Source organism: Lithobates pipiens, unplaced genomic scaffold (genome assembly GCF_037356315.1).
Source record: "Lithobates pipiens isolate NorthernLeopardFrog02 unplaced genomic scaffold, aLitPip1_a1.2 Scaffold_13, whole genome shotgun sequence".
In the NCBI taxonomy this organism is placed as follows: domain Eukaryota; kingdom Metazoa; phylum Chordata; class Amphibia; order Anura; family Ranidae; genus Lithobates; species Lithobates pipiens.
The window spans coordinates 526183943-526203088 of NW_027507718.1; the positions used below are offsets into that span (position 1 = coordinate 526183943).

General features: G+C 46.4%; 1 protein-coding gene across 1 annotated transcript in view; it reads right to left on the bottom strand.

The window, feature by feature from the left end:
• Nucleotides 1-19146, bottom strand: part of LOC143975639 (von Willebrand factor A domain-containing protein 5A-like) — a 157092-nt gene that overhangs the window by 118361 nt on the left and 19585 nt on the right. The window contains exons 2-3 of the mRNA XM_077478129.1: nucleotides 7443-7510; nucleotides 4486-4688 (exon numbers count right to left, since the gene is read on the bottom strand). Coding sequence (XP_077334255.1) covers nucleotides 4486-4688; nucleotides 7443-7497 — 258 coding nt within the window. The 5' untranslated portion in view covers nucleotides 7498-7510. The remainder of the gene's footprint in view (nucleotides 1-4485; nucleotides 4689-7442; nucleotides 7511-19146) is intronic.

Below are 19146 nucleotides of genomic sequence, written 5' to 3' on the forward strand. Positions count from 1 at the left end.
TATGTATGAGACTATTGGGAAAGATGGTCGCCTCATTCGAGGCCGTCCCATTTGCCCAGTTCCACTCAAGGCCCCTGCAAAGATGCATCCTTGCGATTTGGAACAGGAAGCCCCAATCCCTGGATCTTCCTATGCGTTTATCCCCCCGGGCACGCAAGAGTCTTGTTTGGTGGTTACAAACCAGAAATTTGCTAAAGGGCAAAACATTTCTTCCCCTCTCATGGAAGATTGTCACAACGGATGCCAGCCTGACAGGCTGGGGAGCCGTATTAGAGGGAACATGCTCGCAGGGAAAATGGTCTGCGACCGAAAGTCTGTTGCCCATAAATATCCTAGAGATTCGGGCAGTTTACATGGCACTCAGAGAGTGGTCTCACAGACTGCGAGGCTTCCCGGTTCGGATTCAGTCCGACAATGCCACCGCGGTGGCTTATATCAATCACCAGGGCGGTACCAGAAGTCTGGTGGCCCAAAACGAGGTGAATCGCATACTTGTCTGGGCAGAAGAGCATGTTCCGTGCCTCTCTGCAGTCTTCATCCCAGGTGTGGAGAATTGGCAGGCGGATTATCTCAGCCGCCAACAGTTGTGCCCAGGAGAATGGGCTCTGCACCCCGATGTGTTTCGAGACATATGTTACAAATGGGGCACTCCAGACGTGGATCTTTTTGCGTCCAGATTCAACAGGAAACTGGACAACTTTCTGTCAAGGACAAGAGATGCACTTGCTCAGGGGTCAGATGCTCTGACGGTTCCCTGGAATCAGTACAATCTGATCTATGCCTTCCCCCCGAACCCGCTACTGTCACGGTTCCTAGGAAGGGTCAAGAGGGAGGCGAAGTCGGTCCTTCTAGTGGCCCCAGCTTGGCCCAGGCGACCATGGTTCGCAGAAATCATGAAGCTAGCAGTGGGCAGGCCATGGACCCTCCCCCTCCGGCCGGATCTGCTCTCGCAGGGCCCAATTTACCATCCTGCTTTACGCAGTCTGAATTTGACGGTCTGGCTGCTGAGACCCACATTTTAAAAGACCGTGGTCTTTCGGGGCCAGTCCTTTCCACTCTGGTCAATGCCAGAAAGCCGGCCTCCAGGCGTATCTATTACAAGATCTGGAGGGCATATGTTTCCTGGTGTGAACCCAGGAGATGGCATCCCAGAAGGTATGTCATTAACAGAATCTTGGCCTTTCTCCAATCAGGCCTTGAATTGAATCTGGCCATAAGCACCATCAGGGTGCAGATTTCGGCCCTGTCGGTCTTTTTTCAAAGACCGCTTGCATCACATTCCCTGATACGGGCCTTTATCCAGGGGGCTATGCGGATGAGACCGCCAGTCAGACCTCCGGTATGCCCATGGGATCTGAATTTGGTTCTCTCGGCCTTAGTAGCCCAACCATTTGAACCTTTGCATCTTGCTTCGTTAGTCCTCTTGACAAAGAAGCTAGTCTTCCTAGTAGCCATATCCACGGCTAGAAGGGTATCAGAATTGGCAGCTCTTTCTTGTAAAGAGCCCTATTTAATTATCCATAAGGACCGGGTGGTTATGCGTCCCAACAGGTCCTTTCTACCTAAGGTGGTTTCAGGTTTTTCATCTGAATCAAGATATAATCCTACCATCCTTTTTTCCAAATCCTCAGTCCATAGAGGAAGAATCCTTACACACTTTAGATGTGGTTAGAGCAATCAGTCTTTATCTTCAAGCAACTGCTCAGATAAGAAAAACTGACTGCTTATTTATTCTGCCAGAAGGCCCTAGAAGGGGTCAGGCAGCGTCAAAGTCCACTCTCTCGAGATGGATCAGACAGGTTATTTCTCAGGCCTATAGCTTAAAGGGGAAGATTCCTCCTTTTCAGGTGAAAGCGCACTCTACTAGGGCTGTCAGTGCTTCTTGGGCAGTGCATCACCAGGCCTCCCTGGCTCAGATCTGTAAGGCTGCGACTTGGTCATCAATCCACACATTCACCAGATTCTATCAGGTGGATGTCAGAGGGCAAGAGGATATCGCCTTCGGGCGCAGTGTACTGCAGGCTGCAGTTTAGGTCCTCAGGTCCCTGGCGGTCTATGCTTATGATCTGTGTCTCCCTCCCCTCAACCTGAGCATTGCTTTGGGACATCCCACTATGTAATGAAGCTCCTGTGTCCCGTGATGTATGATCAAGAAAATGGGATTTTTATATACAGCTTACCTGTAAAATCCTTTTCTTGAGAGTACATCACGGGACACAGGGCTCCCGCCCCTCTTGGGTTTTACGTGGTTCTTATTGCTTTGCTACAAAACTGAGGTGCCTCCCGGATGGGAGGGGTTATATAGGGGAGGAATTCTCCTTAATTAGGGTCAACCAGTGTCCAATCACCAGAGGTGCCTATATAACCCACTATGTAATGAAGCTCCTGTGTCCCGTGATGTACTCTCAAGAAAAGGATTTTACAGGTAAGCTTTATATAAAAATCCCATTTTTTTAGCTAGAAAATGACTCCTCAGAACCCCCAAATATTTTTATATATATATATATATATATATATATATATATATTATATATTATATATATATATATATATATATATATATATGTATATATATATATATATATATGAAGTTCAATAGCCAGTGCTGCTCTTCAGCTTGATTTCCGAGCATGCGTGGCACTTTGTGCGTCGGCATTGAGTACACAAGATCAGAATTTACAAGAACGGATTTTGTTCTTGATCCAGATCTCAAATTTTGTGTTACGGAAATTCCAATGGAAAATGTCCGATGGAGCCTACACATCATAGCTATGAGTAAGCACTTATTATAGTGTGAAACGCGTCAGATATTTTCTGTATCGCTTTGCTGTGGCTTGTACAGTGTCATCCCGCTTTTTCAACAAAAGGCACAAGAAATGTTCTTCGGAGTGCGGCTGTCCAGAGTTTTTCCGTTCATCTTCATTTGGAGCCTACACGCGGTCGGAATTTTCGACAACAAGCTCCCATCGAACATTTTCCGTCGGAAATTCCAACCGCGTGTGTACGGGGCATATCATTCACGGTGATACATCACATGTGTGGTTTGAAAGTCATTTACATATGCAGACAGGACCTACGTATGCGTTTGCTTCTGTGTGCGGGCACGCGGAGACGGGGTGCTTTCATTTTTTTTTTTATTATTGTTTTTTCTTCACTTTCATTTGTTTTTTTTATACTTTCCCTTTACATTTTATTTATTTTTATCACTTTTATTCTTGTTACAAGGTATGGAAACATCCCTTGTAATAGGATTAGTGTGTGACAGGTCCTCTTTATGGAGAGATGTGAAGTCTATAAGACCACACATCTCTCTCTCTTCCAGGCTGGAAAGCCTGAGATCAAAAAATAAAAAAAACGAACAGTCACAGGTTTTCCAGCCGAGTCCCCGACATTGTTTACTTCCATTGGCCCGGACGTCATAACGTCGCACTTGGGCCTCTGAGAGTCATAGTGACTGCCGGGGACCATCTGGCCCTTGGTATTCTCTATCACTAACTTCCAGCGCATTCCTTCTCTGGCTCGCCAATCGTACAGGCGAGCCGGCAGAAGCACTAGAGCAGGGATATGCAATTAGCGGACCTCCAGCTGTTTCAGAACTACAAGTCCCATGAGACATAGCAAGACTGATAGGCACAAGCATGACACCCAGAGGCAGAGGCATGATGGGACTTGTAGTTTTGCAACAGCTGGAGGTCCGCTAATTGCAGATCTCTACACTAGGGGGTGGCGGGGACTCCCCATCCCTCTGCCTGTGTGAACGATCATGAATGGTAAAGGGAATTGCCGGTTTTGTCAAATAAAGTCCTCCATCGGATAGTGTCCGCTGTGTACTGCGCATGTGCAGTACACAGCAACACAGATTCCGAAAATTGCCAAGGATGAATGGAGCCTGCGCCGTGAGTCCAGGTTCTATCCCCACTATCCAAGTGGACATAGAGTTAGAATAAAAAAGAGCCGAGCGCAGCGAGGCCGAGCCCGAAGCGTGGCGAGCGAAGCTCGCTCGCGAGGGGCCCTCTCAAATTCACAACCCTATGTCCGCTTGGATGGTAGGGCTACCACCTCCACTCACGGCGCAGGCGCCGTTCAGCTTCGGAGATTTTCCGAAGCTTCGTCTGCTCTGTACTGCGCATGCGCAGTACGGAGTGGACACTATTTGATGGCCGGACACTATACGGCAGAACACCGGCTGAAAAAAAATGATATCTGAATGATGCCTGTAGCTGCACCCATCATTCAGATACCTCCACTGAAAGCCCAGGACATCATATGACGTTCTGCGGTATAGAAGTGGTTAAAAATGCACTGCAGCTGGCCTACAGATATGTGAACCGGCTCCATAGAGAAGGCTGCAGGTTCACATGTCATGGGAATTGTATGCTGTTCAAAACGCATCCAATTTGCATTTATGTGAGCCCAGCGTGTATAATCATGTCTCGGATATAATTTTCATGTGTTCTGATGTGTTTGTCCTGCAGTCCTCATTACCTCCTTCTTCTCCTGGAGTTCGGCTTCAATCGTCTTCCCCTCTATTGTGGCCTCAAAGCTGTAGACAGCAGAGTCTTCATCCATGGGGAAGACAAAAACCGCTTCCACCGCATTCTCCTCCTTGTTCTTATACTTGAGAGTTGCCGATACGTCCGCCACAAAGCCTTTCACCTGGACGTCAACCAAGATCCCCTGCAGAGGGACTGGACACACACACAGGAGAATCACACAATTATATCTGCTGTCTTGTATCTTAGAAAAAGAAAGTGGTTGTAAACCTCACACATGAAATATGAACAAAGCACATTCCTCTATAGTGTGTACTTGTCTCAATCCAGAGCACTAAGTGCCATTTCTGTCTGCTGCCTGCTTCCTCCGCTATCAGCATGAGTCACTCCTGACAAGTTTTCCCGACACCAAGAGAAAAAAGGTGACAGGGGAGGGACCTCCAGCTAATTGACAGCTTCAACTCTGTTCCTGTGTGGTGTGTGTGTGCGTGCGTGCGCGTGTGTGTGTGTTGGGGGGGGGGCTAACTTCAGCTCTCCACACCCTGCCTTTCACAGCTTAGAGATCCTGTGTAATTGTGCACTGAAAACACGCACCCTTCTCTTCACCCCCCTGAAATTTTTATAGTGCTACCTCCGTGAGGGCTGCTTGCTGTATCTGTATCCCGCTGGTGGCCCCGACCCCCGCAAGTCCCCCGAATCCCTGGATTCAGACCAGTGGCGGCTGGTGGTGTATTATTTTTTTTGGGGGGAGGGGGTGGCAAACAATCTATCACCCCGGTCGGTCGGGTCACAGGCCAACTCTCCTTGGTTGGTCACCAGACCCGCATCTACCCCATCTCAGTTGCGGGCAGCTCTTCCTCCGGGCGGCGTCGCCTCCTCCTGGTGCTTCACGGCAACTTACCCTACGTCTCCTCCCTCCTCCTCCTCGGTGGCCAATTATATTGCTTCTCCTCTTGGCCAATCAGGTGATGGATCTCAGGATCCGCTTCCTGATTGGCTGGGAGGAAAATCAGGAAGACAATAGCAAATATTAATTCACTATTGTCATCCATCTGGGTGGGCTCAGAGCCCAGTGCTCTGCACCCCCCCGGGCCCTTCCTTTTTCGAAGCCACTTAGAGCCTCTGGCTCTAATCACGTGCATCTAAAAAAAAAAAAGCCTCATTGGAATCCATGTGTCTGGCGCCTGCATGTAGATTAGGGGGCCGGACGCATGGATTAGGGGGGCTGCGCCCCTGCACCCTGCTTTACGGGCCGCCACTGGTACAGACATTTTTGGAGATAATCAAAATAATTAGAGACACACACAGTGGCGGCCCGTTAATTAGGGGCGCACGGGCGCCGCACCCCCTATCCATGCGTCCAACCCCCTAATCTACAGGCAGGGAGACGGACAAATGGATTCCAATGTTTTGTTTTGTTTAACCACATGATTAGAGCCTGAGGCTCTAATAGACTGCAAAATAGGGCAGGCTCGAGGTGCAGGGCACTGTTAGTTGCCCGACAATAGCGATTAAATATTTGCTGTTCTCACACTGATCCTCCTTCTGGTCAATCAGGAAGTGCATCACCCAATTGGCTGAAAGGACCGGTGATCCTATTGGATGCCTAGAAGGAGGATGGAGGAGACGCACGGCGGAAGCCGCCATGATGCAGAGGAGGAGGAAACGCCCGCCAACTGGGAGCGAGAAAAACACTGTGGGTACCGATCTCCCAGTACAAAGGGGAAAGGGGGGAGGGGAGGCAACAACTGAGGGCACCCAATGTAAAGGTAGGGTTTTTTGGTGACACCTGATTTAAAGGGGGACTCTACTAGGGAAACCTGATGTAAAGGGGGACTCTACTGGGGACATCTGTTGTAAAGGTGGACTACTGGGGACCCCTGACATAAAGGGGAACTGTATTGGGGACACCTGATGTAAAGGGGGACTCTACTGTGTATACCTGATGTAAAGGGGGACTTTATTGGGGATACCTGATGCAAAGGGGTGACTCTAATGGAAACACCTGATGTAAAGGGGGATTCTATTGGAGACATCTAATGTAAATGGGCACTCTATTGGGAACACCTGATCTAAAGGGGGACTCTACTGGGGACACCTGATTTAAAAGGGGATGGTATTGGGGACATCTGATATAAAGGGGGACTGTATTAGGGACACCTGATTTAGAGGGGGACTCTATTGGGGACACCTGATATAAAGAGGAATAGTATTGGGGACACCTGATCTAAATGGGGAGAGTAATAGGACACCTGATGTAACAGAGGACAGTATTGGGGACACCTGGTGTAAAATGGGACAGTATCGAGGACCCCGGATGTAAAGGGGACTCTACTGGGGATACCTGATGTAAAGGGGGACCCAAATGGGGACACCTGATACAAAGGGGGACTCTATTGGGGACACCTGAAGTAAAAAGAGACTCTACTGGGGACACCTGATATAAAGGGAGACTCTATTGGGGACACCTGAGGTAAAGGGGGACTCTATTGGGGGCACCTTATGTAAGGGGAGACTCTATTGGGGACACCTGATATAAAGGGGGACTACATTGGGGACACCAGGATATAAAGGGGGACAACATTGGGGGCACCTGATATAAAGGGGGCTCTATTGGGGACACCTGATGTAAAGGGGCTCTATTGGAGACACCTTATGTAAAGGGGGACTTTATTGGGGACACCTGATATAAAGAGGGACTCTACCAACCTGATGCATTGTGAACACAGGAGGTTGGCCACTCAGCACGGGCACCAGACAGTGAAGGCTTTGCATCTTCTGATTGAATGCAAAGTGTTCTCTAATTGGATGAGACGGAGAGCATTATGTCACCCCACCCCTCATATCTGCAGACTGAGAGATCATTAAATGCAGCCTCCATGTGTCACCCAGGAAAGGGTTCCAAGCTGGGGGCCCCACACTGTCATCTGCTGCTGCCTACACACTCACCTGGCTGGTGGGAATCTACATTGATGAGGCCACAGTATGGAGAAAATGGCGCCATTATTGAAGGTTATCTGTAGGGAAATAAGAGATACAACAGGTGTCAGATTTTATGGCTTTAGGCTGACTACACTTAGGCCACTTTCACATGTTTTACAGGCATTTTTGAGCTAAAAATAGGGCCGGAAAAGTGTCTGTAAACTGCCCCTTCTGCAGCCCCAGTGTTAGAGCCCGAGGGTTTTCACACTGGCAGGGCAGGCAAAAAGGGCCTGCAAGCAGCATCTTTGGGGCAGTTTAGGAGCGGTGTATACACCACTCCCAAACCGCCCCTGCCACTGAAATAAATGGCAAGTGCCGCCAAAGCGCCTGCAAAGCTCTTCAGCAGCAGCGCGTTGCGGGTGCTTTTAAACCTTTTTTTGGCCACTGGCGAGGATTAAAAGCGTCCCGCTGGTGGGCCGAAAAGCGCTGCCAAAACAACGGAATAGTGCCGCTAAAACTAGCGGCGCTTTACCATCAACGTGGCCAGCGCCTCAGTGTGAGAGTGGCTTTATTGCTGCCTCTCACGCGCCCCTCACACCTCAGCATTTTGTACACTGGAGGAGAAAAAAAATGTATAATTCTTTATGGAGACAGTTCACATCTGCACTCCAAGTCGCCTGAAATCAAACGCCCAAAACGCAAAAAAAGTTCTGGAGCTTTATTTTTGGAGTTTGAATTGGGCAGACTGGTGCGTTTTTTTTTAAGGGTTTTTTTGTTACATAGAAATGAATGGAAACGCTTGATTTGAATGTTTTATGCGTTTTGTTGCAGGTTTTTGAGTCTTTTTACTGTTACATTCACACTTGAGCGAAGTGCTTTCAGGCGGGTTTTTTTTTTCAATTGTTCTTTCCAGGCGTTTTTAAGCGTTTTTGGAGCAGATGTATGAATATTATAGGCACTTTTTCCAGGCATTTTTCATTTAGCTGTGGCCAATAGAAACCTGTGTAAGGTGTGGAGTGATGCTAGAAAAGAGGAGAGGAGCCGCTGTCTGAGCTGAAAACGCCTGAAAAAAAAAGCGCAAATTTTTTTCTGTTCAGGCGCTTTTTCCATTGAAGTCTAATGGGGACAAAAACGCTCAAACCTGCCTCAAAAGTAGCTTGTGTACACCACCCCCCCCCCCCCCCAAATCATACCCTTAATATTAACCCCATAACCCTAAGATGGTCAGAGACTGCAGACATATTACAGGAGATGATCAGAGACTGCAGACATATTACAGGAGATGATCAGAGACTGCAGACATACTACAGGAGATGATCAGAGACTGCAGACATACTACAGGAGATGGTCAGAGACTGCAGACATACTACAAGAGATGATCAGAGACTGCAGACATACTACAAGAGATGGTCAGAGACTGCAGACATAATATAAGAGATGATCAGAGACTGCAGACATAATACAAGAGATGATCAGAGACTGCAGACATAATACAGGAGATGATCAGAGACTGCAGACATACTACAAGAGATGATCAGAGACTGCAGACATAATATAAGAGATAATCAGAGACTGCAGACATAATACAAGAGATGATCAGAGACTGCAGACATACTACAAGAGATGGTCAGAGACTGCAGACATAATATAAGAGATGATCAGAGACTGCAGACATAATACAAGAGATGATCAGAGACTGCAGACATAATACAGGAGATGATCAGAGACTGCAGACATATTACAGGAGATGATCAGAGACTGCAGACATACTACAGGAGATGGTCAGAGACTGCAGACATACTACAGGAGATGGTCAGAGACTGCAGACATACTACAGGAGATGATCAGAGACTGCAGACATACTACAGGAGATGATCAGAGACTGCAGACATAATATAAGAGATGATCAGAGACTGCAGACATAATATAAGAGATGATCAGAGACTGCAGACATACTACAGGAGATGGTCAGAGACTGCAGACATAATATAAGAGATGGTCAGAGACTGCAGACATAGTACAGGAGATGGTCAGAGATTGGGAATTTTGAGGGGCCCAAATGGCCTACAGCAGGGGTCTCCAAACTTTCTAAACAAAGGGCCAGTTTGTTGTCCTTCAGACTACAGGAGCAGGGCCGGATTAACAAAGAGACTATTGGAGCTGCAGCTCCAGGCCCCTTACCTTAAGATAGGCCCATAAAAAAAAAAAAAGGATTGACTTTGAGGGTCTTGGTTTGGCGACCAGGGGTCACATAGAGCCCAGGGGGTATGTAGGGGGTAGGTAGCTGAAGGTTTACCCCACTACTGGTCAAAATTTGGGGCTCCTATCACCTATGGTCCTGGAGATACGGGGCTCCTTGCTTAGCCCATCAGAAGCTACATACAGAGCGGCCAGTTTAAATACAATACTGTTTGCAGCAGACTGGGAGGATGAGCTCACAGAGCCACTCCTCACTTCTTGTCAGAGGCACTGAGCTCATTGGACAGCTTGGAGCCGGCAGAGTATGACAGGCAGCACCACCTGTCAAACTCGCTTGCAGTAGCAGCATAGTCCATCAATGTAAAACTGCCATTCACAATGTATAAAAAAAAGGAGGCGGCAGTAGCACCTCATGAACGCCTGTCAGCTGCTGCTATACCACTCATTAACCTTCCTAGCGGTAATCCCGAGTCTGGCTCGGGTTGGGATTTTCATTACAGGAGCGGTAACCCCAAGCCAGACTCGGGATCGCACCGCTCGATGCAGCGGAGGACACAGGGATCGTTACTTACCTTGTCCCCTGGATCCAGCGATGTCCCCCGCGCTGTGTGATCGAGCCGTCCTGCGCTCGATTCACAGTGCCGAATGCCACCGAGCTCCGTTCCCTGCAACGTTACGACGCACGGGAGTGGAGAACGGCGGCAAATTCAAAAAAGTAAAAACACACAAAACACACACAGCACTGTAATCTTACAGATTACAGTGCTGTAGTAAAAAATACACACCCCCTTTGTCCCTAGTGGTTTGTGCAATGCCCTGCATGCACTTTTATATTATAAATACTGTTTTTTACTGCTTGGAATTTGGAGATTGTCCATAGCAACCAAAACATGTCCCTTTTTCAGTTTTTTTTGGATTTGATTATATTATTGAATAATTTTTATTATTCTTTATTATATTATAAACTTTATCATACCCAGGATGTCTGCTAGACTCTGGTTTGAAGAGATTTCAGAGCGTTATTCCTAAGAATTACAGGACTACAAAATAAAAGCCAAATTTCCATGCAAAATAATTGTACCGCTTTCAGCACCTTATTCCAGACTGAATCATACCGCCAGGGAGGTTAAAAAGCAATCCCCCACAGATCACTTTTCAGAGGGCAGTAAGCATTACCGCAAACGGGAAAGAAACTTGAAACACATCATCCATTTCACTCTCCCGACCAACCAGGTCACTCCCCACCAACCAGGTCACTCCCCACCAACCAGGTCACTCCCCACCAACCAGGTCACTCCCACCAACCAGGTCACTCCCCCCAACCAGGTCACTCCCCACCAACCAGGTCACTCCCACCAACCAGGTCACTCCCCCCCAACCAGGTCACTCCCCCCAACCAGGTCAATCCCCCCAACCAGGTCACGCCCCCCCAACCAGGTCACTCCCCCCCAACCAGGTCATTCCCTCCCCAACCAGGTCACTCCCCCCCAACCAGGTCACTCCCCCCAACCAGGTCACTCCCCCCCAACCAGGTCACTCCCCCCAACCAGGTCACTCCCCAGCCACTTCCCATGTTATTCCCCTCCCTGCAGCTTATATCACAGGTGACCATTTCCCAACCTGCAGGTGACAGACCCTACTCCAAAAGATATCACTCCCAGTTACTCCCCCCACCACCCGCTGATTGATATCCCTCTGTGACCCCCTCACACCCCCCTGCTGACAGACCTCTCTCCCCAGCCTGTCCCCACACACCCTCTCACCTGCTGACCTGTGGATGGGGGAATCACTCCCGCAGTGTTATTGTGTTCTGCCAGTGGGGAGCCTTCCCTACCCACACAATATAATGATCAGAGTTGCTAACTATAGCTGGCAGCACTGACTATTTTGGGAAAAACCCGACAGGCTGGTTGTACTCAAATCAATTAATAGATTGACTTGTGTACAACCAGCTAGCCCATACATACATCGACTATGGCTGGTCTCTGCTTAATTGGCTTCATTTCAATCCATGTCTGGCCGGCTTAACCACCACGCAGTCCCTAAACATCCTTCCACAAACCTTTACATTTTTCCTTCCCAGATTACTTCATCCTCCTCACCTGTACATAGTGCCCACTGTCATACCCTCCACACTCCTCTCCTGTACATAGTGCCCACTGTCATACTCTCCACACGCTTCTCCTGTACATAGTGCCCACTGTCATACCCTCCACACTACTCACCTGTACATAGTGCCCACTGTCATACCCTCCACACTCCTCTTCTGTACATAGTGCCCACTGTCATACCCTCCACACTCCTCTCCTGTACATAGTGCCCACTGTCATACCCTCCACACTACTCACCTGTACATAGTGCCCACTGTCATACCTTCCACACTCCTCTCCTGTACATAATGCCCACTGTCATACCCTCCACACTCCTCTCCTGTACATACTGCCCACTGTCATACCCTCCACACCCCTCTCCTGTACATAGTGCCCACTGTCATACCCTCCACACTACTCACCTGTACATAGTGCCCACTGTCATACCCTCCACACTCCTCTTCTGTACATAGTGCCCACTGTCATACCCTCCACACTCCTCTCCTGTACATAGTGCCCACTGTCATACCCTCCACACTACTCACCTGTACATAGTGCCCACTGTCATACCTTCCACACTCCTCTCCTGTACATAATGCCCACTGTCATACCCTCCACACTCCTCTCCTGTACATAGTGCCCACTGTCATACCCTCCACACTCCTCTCCTGTACATACTGCCCACTGTCATACCCTCCACACCCCTCTCCTGTACATAGTGCCCACTGTCATACCCTCCACACTACTCACCTGTACATAGTGCCCACTGTCATACCCTCCACACTCCTCTTCTGTACATAGTGCCCACTGTCATACCCTCCACACTCCTCTCCTGTACATAGTGCCCACTGTCATACCCTCCACACTACTCACCTGTACATAGTGCCCACTGTCATACCTTCCACACTCCTCTCCTGTACATAATGCCCACTGTCATACCCTCCACACTTCTCTCCTGTACATAGTGCCCACTGTCATACCCTCCACACTATTCACCTGTACATAGTGCTTACTTATTGGTATCAGTTGGAGAAGAAGCATTCCAACATTCCCATTGTTGCTGTCAGGAAATGGAAAGGGGCCCCACTATTAATATCAGTGAGCAGAAATGTTCCCCCTATGTTGGTGTCAATGGAAAGAATAGTGCCTAATTGTTGGTGTCAGTAGAAGGAATAATGCCTTGTAGCAATGACAGGAATGGTGCCCCAAGGGCCGCATAAATGCAGGCACATTGTTTGGAGACCATTGGCCTACAGGTATGACAGTGACAGTAATAAACAAAGCTGCACATATTTGTATCTCACCCCCACCCCCCAAGCCCCCGGATGGCATAGGGCCCTTTTCTGGAAAAGGTAGACTCCTGTATGAGGCTGTACAGTGTAAATGATGAAGGTATTTCCAGGTTGCAGTGTACAGGCACCCACAGTAATGAAGGGTTGTGCAATCGCGCGCACGGGCGCGTCTAAAAGCGTATACCCATGTGCACGTTTACGTAAGCACAGCTTATACCTGCGCACCCGCCATTCATTACTGTGGAGAGCTGTACAGTGCAACACGTAAATACTCCCACATTTTTACACAGTACGGCATCATTCCATGGAAGGGCCCTATGCTGTTCCGGGGCCCCAGGAGGTATTAAAAATCTGTGCAGCTTTCTAAAACATTCATTCATTTTATTGTCCTACCTGTAGGCCACTTGAGCCCCATGGGAGCCTGACTGAAAAATTCCCAGTTAGTAATCCCCCCCTCCCACACACATACACATCCTGTCTTGTTGCTAAGATGCGAACTCAGCATCTAAAAACCTACCGTGTTTGTCTCCTAGCAACAAGGCAGGATGTGATTGTTGCTGACTGGGAGTTGTTGAGTCAGGCTTCTGGGCCTACAGGTGGGACAATGATAAATGAATGTTTTACAAAGCTGCCCAGTTTTGTAGTACCTCCTAGGGTCCCCGGATGGCACAGGGCCCTTCTCTGGAACAGGTGAACGTGTCCTTTAAGCCCTTGTACACACGGTCGGAGATTCCGACGGAATGTGTCCGATCGGACCATTTTGTCGGATATTCCGACTGTGTGTGGTCTCCATCGGACTGTTTCCGTCGGAGTATCCGACGGACCAAGTTTTCCAACTTGTTGGTAACATTTTCAGACAAAATGCTCCAATCGGACATACTCCGATCATGTGTAGAGAATTCCGATCGGACAAAGTGCCACGCATGCTCAGATGAAATTCCTACATCAAAGCTATTGGCTACTAGCCTGAACGTAGTCCCATTGTAACGAAATAAAGTCATCACGTTCTGAACGATAGGATTTTCCGACAACTTTGTCCGACCGTGTGTATGCAACAGTTTCGGACAAAATAAGAGGTTTCCATGGGAACCGGTGTTAGTAGGCCGGGTCACTCACCACGCAGACGGCACCTCAGGAGTTCCCGCTTTACAGCTTCTCTCCTGCGATTGGCTGAGAGGAAACCTGCAGCTGGCAAATCAAAGGAACAGATCTGACAAGGCCGTGTAGCTCACCTCACAGGCGTTACCTCAGAAGTTCCTGCTTTACAGGCTCCCTTCCTGGGATTGGCTGAGAGGAAACCTGCAGCTGGCCAATCACAGGAAGAGATCTGAGGAGGTTGTGTCGCTCACCTCACAGCCGTTACCTCAGGAGTTCCCACTTTACAGCTTCTCTCCTGCGATTGGCTGAGAGGAAACCTGCAGCTGGCCAATCACAGCAACAGATCTGAGGAGGCGTGTCACTCACCTCAGTCGTTACCTTAGGAGTTCCCGCTTCACAGCTTCTCTCCTGCGATTGGCTGAAAGCACACCTGAAGCTGGCCAATCACAGGACACAGAGCCTGGGACCTTTCCAGAATCACCGGGCAGATCTTGATCTCCACAAAGATATCCTCTATCCTGTTCCATATCAATACACCACACATTGCACAAAGTCCTCTATATATAACGACAACAGCGATTGTATAACGAGGTCCTCAAATAATTCTAAAGCTGGCCATCCACTATACAATCTGATTGTACAATCTCCTCTATGGTGACTGCACACACTTCAATAAATGATTAATTTATTTTCCGATCGAACACCTCCATTAAGAATAATCGATCCAGTCAACAAACCCATTCGAACAATATGTCACACACGTGTGAGATTTCGGCTAATAGTCAAGATATGATTGTGCGGTACAGTCATCAATCGCATTTCTCTGCTCCCACCGTGTGATGTGATGGATCGGAATACAATCGTCTTCATGCAAAAGGTATCTCAGTGCTACCGATCGATGCAAACCCATCAATAACATTGAGTCCTGGCCTGACGAAATCTGAGGAAATTGAGTCTGGATCAATCAGAAGGGAAGATCGGTCTTATTGATGGTTTGCGGATTCGATCGCTTTGATCAAAGTGTGTGTGTCCGGCTTTAGATGTAACAGGGGGACAATCCTTGTGCTACACAGATGATGGCAGATCTCAGGGAGATTGTACAATCAGATTGTATGACCATTAGACATGTACAGAACAAAAAAAAAAAGTTTTGGTTTTGATTCGTTATTTGCATAAATTTGTTTAATTAGTTTTTGGAATTTGTTTAATTTTTTTTTAAATTCAAACCATTTCAAATCCAGAAAATTTGCTTCTATTCGAATTTTAATTTCATTCAAAATTGAATTTATTCAATATGAAATTAAAATTTTGGGAGAATTCTTTCTATTCCACTGTATTCTATTGCTTTTTTCTCTTTTTTTCTATTCTATTTTTTATCATTCTATTCAATTCTATTGCTTATTCTATTCTATTTTTTTGTATTTTATTCTTTTCTTTTCTATTCTATTCTATTATTTTAATTATTTTTTTCTGTTCCAGTCAAATGTATTCAATTTGAATTTGGGAAGATGGTTATAATCTTTCTATTGTATTCTGTTCTATTCTTTTTTTCTATTTTATTCTTTTATTTTCTATTCTATTCAAGCACCCCGCCCGGAGACCCCAAAGCACCCTCCCTATGTTGAGGGCCTCGCTCGGAAAAGGGCCCGGAATAGATTTTGGGGGGACCCAATGCCGTTTCTTTCCTAATTCTGTCATAGGCTTCGCCTTAACCACATCAATGACACTATATATATATATATATTCCCTGTTTTCCCGAAAATAAGACCTAGCGTGATTGTCGGTGATGGCTGCAATATAATCCCTACCCCCCAAATAAGCCCTACCCTGTTTCCCTGAAAATAAGCCCTACCCTGAAAATAAGACCTACAAGGACTTTAACTAGGGCTTATTTGGGGGGTAGGGCTTATATTGCAGCCATCACTTATTGACTTATTGAAATCTTATTTGTGGCGAAACAGTATATATATATATATATATATATATATATATATATATATATATATATATAAATTATCTCACAAAAGTGAATACACCCCTCACATTTTTGTAAATATTTTTTTCTCAACACTAACTCAACACCTCACACAGCCATTAATGTCTAAACCGCTGGCAACAAAAGTGAGTACACCCCCTAAGACGCCTTTCACACTTAGTGCCGGTTCACACTAGTGCGATGTGAGAACCCTGCAAAATCCAGTGCAGGTCCCCCCTTTGCACCTGAATCGCACAGCGGTTCACACTGAGATCTGCGAGCCACTGCAGGTGTCAATGTAAAGTTAACGATGCCTCTAGATTGGTCAGCAGATCGCAGTGCAGACTGTGAAATGGTGAAGGATCGCATAAGTGAATCCTATTCCAGTGCAGACCAAAAAAAAAAAAAAAGGGGGTCCTGCACCATTTCGGTACAGTTTGTATGGCTGAAATCACATCGCACAGACATCACAGCAATGATGTCTGTGCGATGCAGTCTGTGCGATGCAGTGTGATGCAGCAATGCAGTGTGAAATAAATTATAAAATAAATATTATTATCCAAGGGTGGTTACGGATTCCCTCTATTTATTCCATATATATATATATATATATATTAATTTGTCTATTCCTATAGTTAGCTAGTCTATAAAACTCTGATAGTGTTACTTTTGATAGCACAATAATATAAAGGTTAGCTATGAAAACAAACACACTTATTAAAGAGGAGGGCCGTTTCAAAAAAAAAGTCAGCAGCTGCAAACACTGCAGCTGCTGACTTAATAAACACACTCACCTGTCCAGGGCGCCCGCGATGTCGGCCACCCGTCCCTCGGCTCTCGGGTCCCGGCGCCGCCATTCCCTCTAAGGGAAACAGGCAGTGGAGCCTTATGGCTTCACTGCCCGTTTCCTACTGCGCATGCGCGAGTCCCGCAGCTACTGCGCATGCGCGAGTCCCGCAGCGCTTTCTGAATGGGACGCTCTGTGTTCTGGAACACACAGTTCCCAGAACACAGCGCGACCCATTACCCAGAAGACGCCGCGACGAAGAGAGAAGACAGAAGATCTCCGTGGAGGAGGAAGAGGAAGATTAGAATTAAGTGCCTAGCAACAGGCATTTCTGGTAAGTAAAAAAAAAAAATTTTTTTCATTTTTTTTTTTTTTAGATTTTTTTGTAATTTTTAAAAAAAAATTTGTTTTCAGGGTGGCCCTCCACTTTAATAAAACAACGTCTTATTTATTTCCCAAGAAAATAGGAAAATGTTAACATAAAAATACTATAGAGCATATAACAAAAGAACATCAAAGGTACTTATCGCAAGGCTGTCCCCTAGATATGGTCTCATCAGCTGGACTCATTATGGTATCAGAGAGAGCACTCTGTCTCGGTCAGCCTTTTTATACTTCAATCATACACCAAAGCTATTGGCTACTAGCCTGAACGTAGTCCTGTCGTAACGAACGAACGTCATCACGTTCCGAAAGATCGGATTTTCCGACAACTTGCCCGTGTGTATGCAACACCAGTTTCGGACTAACTGTTGATAGCACAATAATATGGAATTAGCTATGAAAACAAACACACTGCTTAATAAAACAACGTCTTATTTCTCAAGAAAATAGGAAAATGTTAACATGAAAATACTACAGAACATATAACAAAAGAACATCAAAGGTACTTCTCGCAAGAGTGTCTCCCTAGATATGGTCTCATCAGCTGGGCTCAAGATGGTAACAGAGAGAGCTCTCTGTCTCGGTCAGCCCTTTTTATACTTCAATCATACACCGTCCAGACCCAACCCCATTACCAGCCCATCTAGATTTTTGACGAATCAAAGTATTTATGGGGCAGTCCTCCTCAATATATTAATTATATTACTATTCTTCCTGCTGTATTGGCCTCTAGAGGCAGCATTGTCCATGTATCATGTCTATGTATCCTGGGTCAATCTTCAATGCCTTTGATCCCTGTAACCCATCTTCATCAATCATTATGGCAGCCATGGCTCTCTTTAAAGCTTGCTTGCATAGCGTTATCACACCAGACGGTCAGGAGCCAAGCTTTTTTTCAGCCTTGCTTCTTTCAGATGACTAAAGCTTTGATGTGCAACTTGTTACATTCCAGACAGCCCCCAAGGATTGCAAAGGTTTGGTATAGCCATAGTTCATATTTTAAGCTTGTATTACAGGCATTTTAGCGCTAAAAATAGTACCTTTAAAGCATTTGAAAAAAGCCTCCGATGCCACCCCAGTGCGAAAGCCTGAGTGCTTTCCCACTGGGATGGTGCGCTTGCAGGATGGGGAAGAAAAAAGGCCTGCAAGCATCATCTTTAGTGTCCTGTCCTTTACCGAGTACAGGACACATTGCACGTTACTTTTTCCAAAAACATACCATTTTCTTAGACGTCCTCTCTTGTGGGTTTCACCCACAGTCACTTTGGGTCACAGTCTACTTTCTGGAAATCTGTCCTCCTTGGATGCTATCCTTGCTGGGCTTCAGGCCGTCCACACCACCTCAGCTCCAGGCGGTGATGCCCCTATCTGGGGGGAGTCTCTGATCTATAATTCCACACTCCCATCATGCAGCTACACTTGTAAGTATTTCAGAGAGTGTGGCTTTCATAGTTCATTTTATTATTTTTTATTATTTTTTCGTATTTATCCTTTTTTTTTTTTCCTTGATAGGGTCAGACCATATAGAAATTCTTTCTATCATATTACATTACTCATCCTATCCACGAGCATGCTCCTGAAGAGTGGATTAATCCACAAAATGCATAGAGCTACTATATGCCATGTTTCTATTCATCATGTGTTTTTATTTGTAACATTTAGTATGTGTATTATGTGATAATCATAAAAAAAAAAAAGGGCGGAGGGATTGAATTTCTCTCCTACATGTAAAAATCCAAATTTTTTTGCTAGAAATTCCCTAGGGAATAATATGGCGGCCATTGCATCTTTTTATCTTGCACGGTGTTTGCGCAATAATTTTTCAAACGCCTTTTCTTTGAAAAAAAAAAACAGTTTCATAAATTTAAAAATAACAAAACAGTAAAGTTAGCCCAATTTTTTTGTA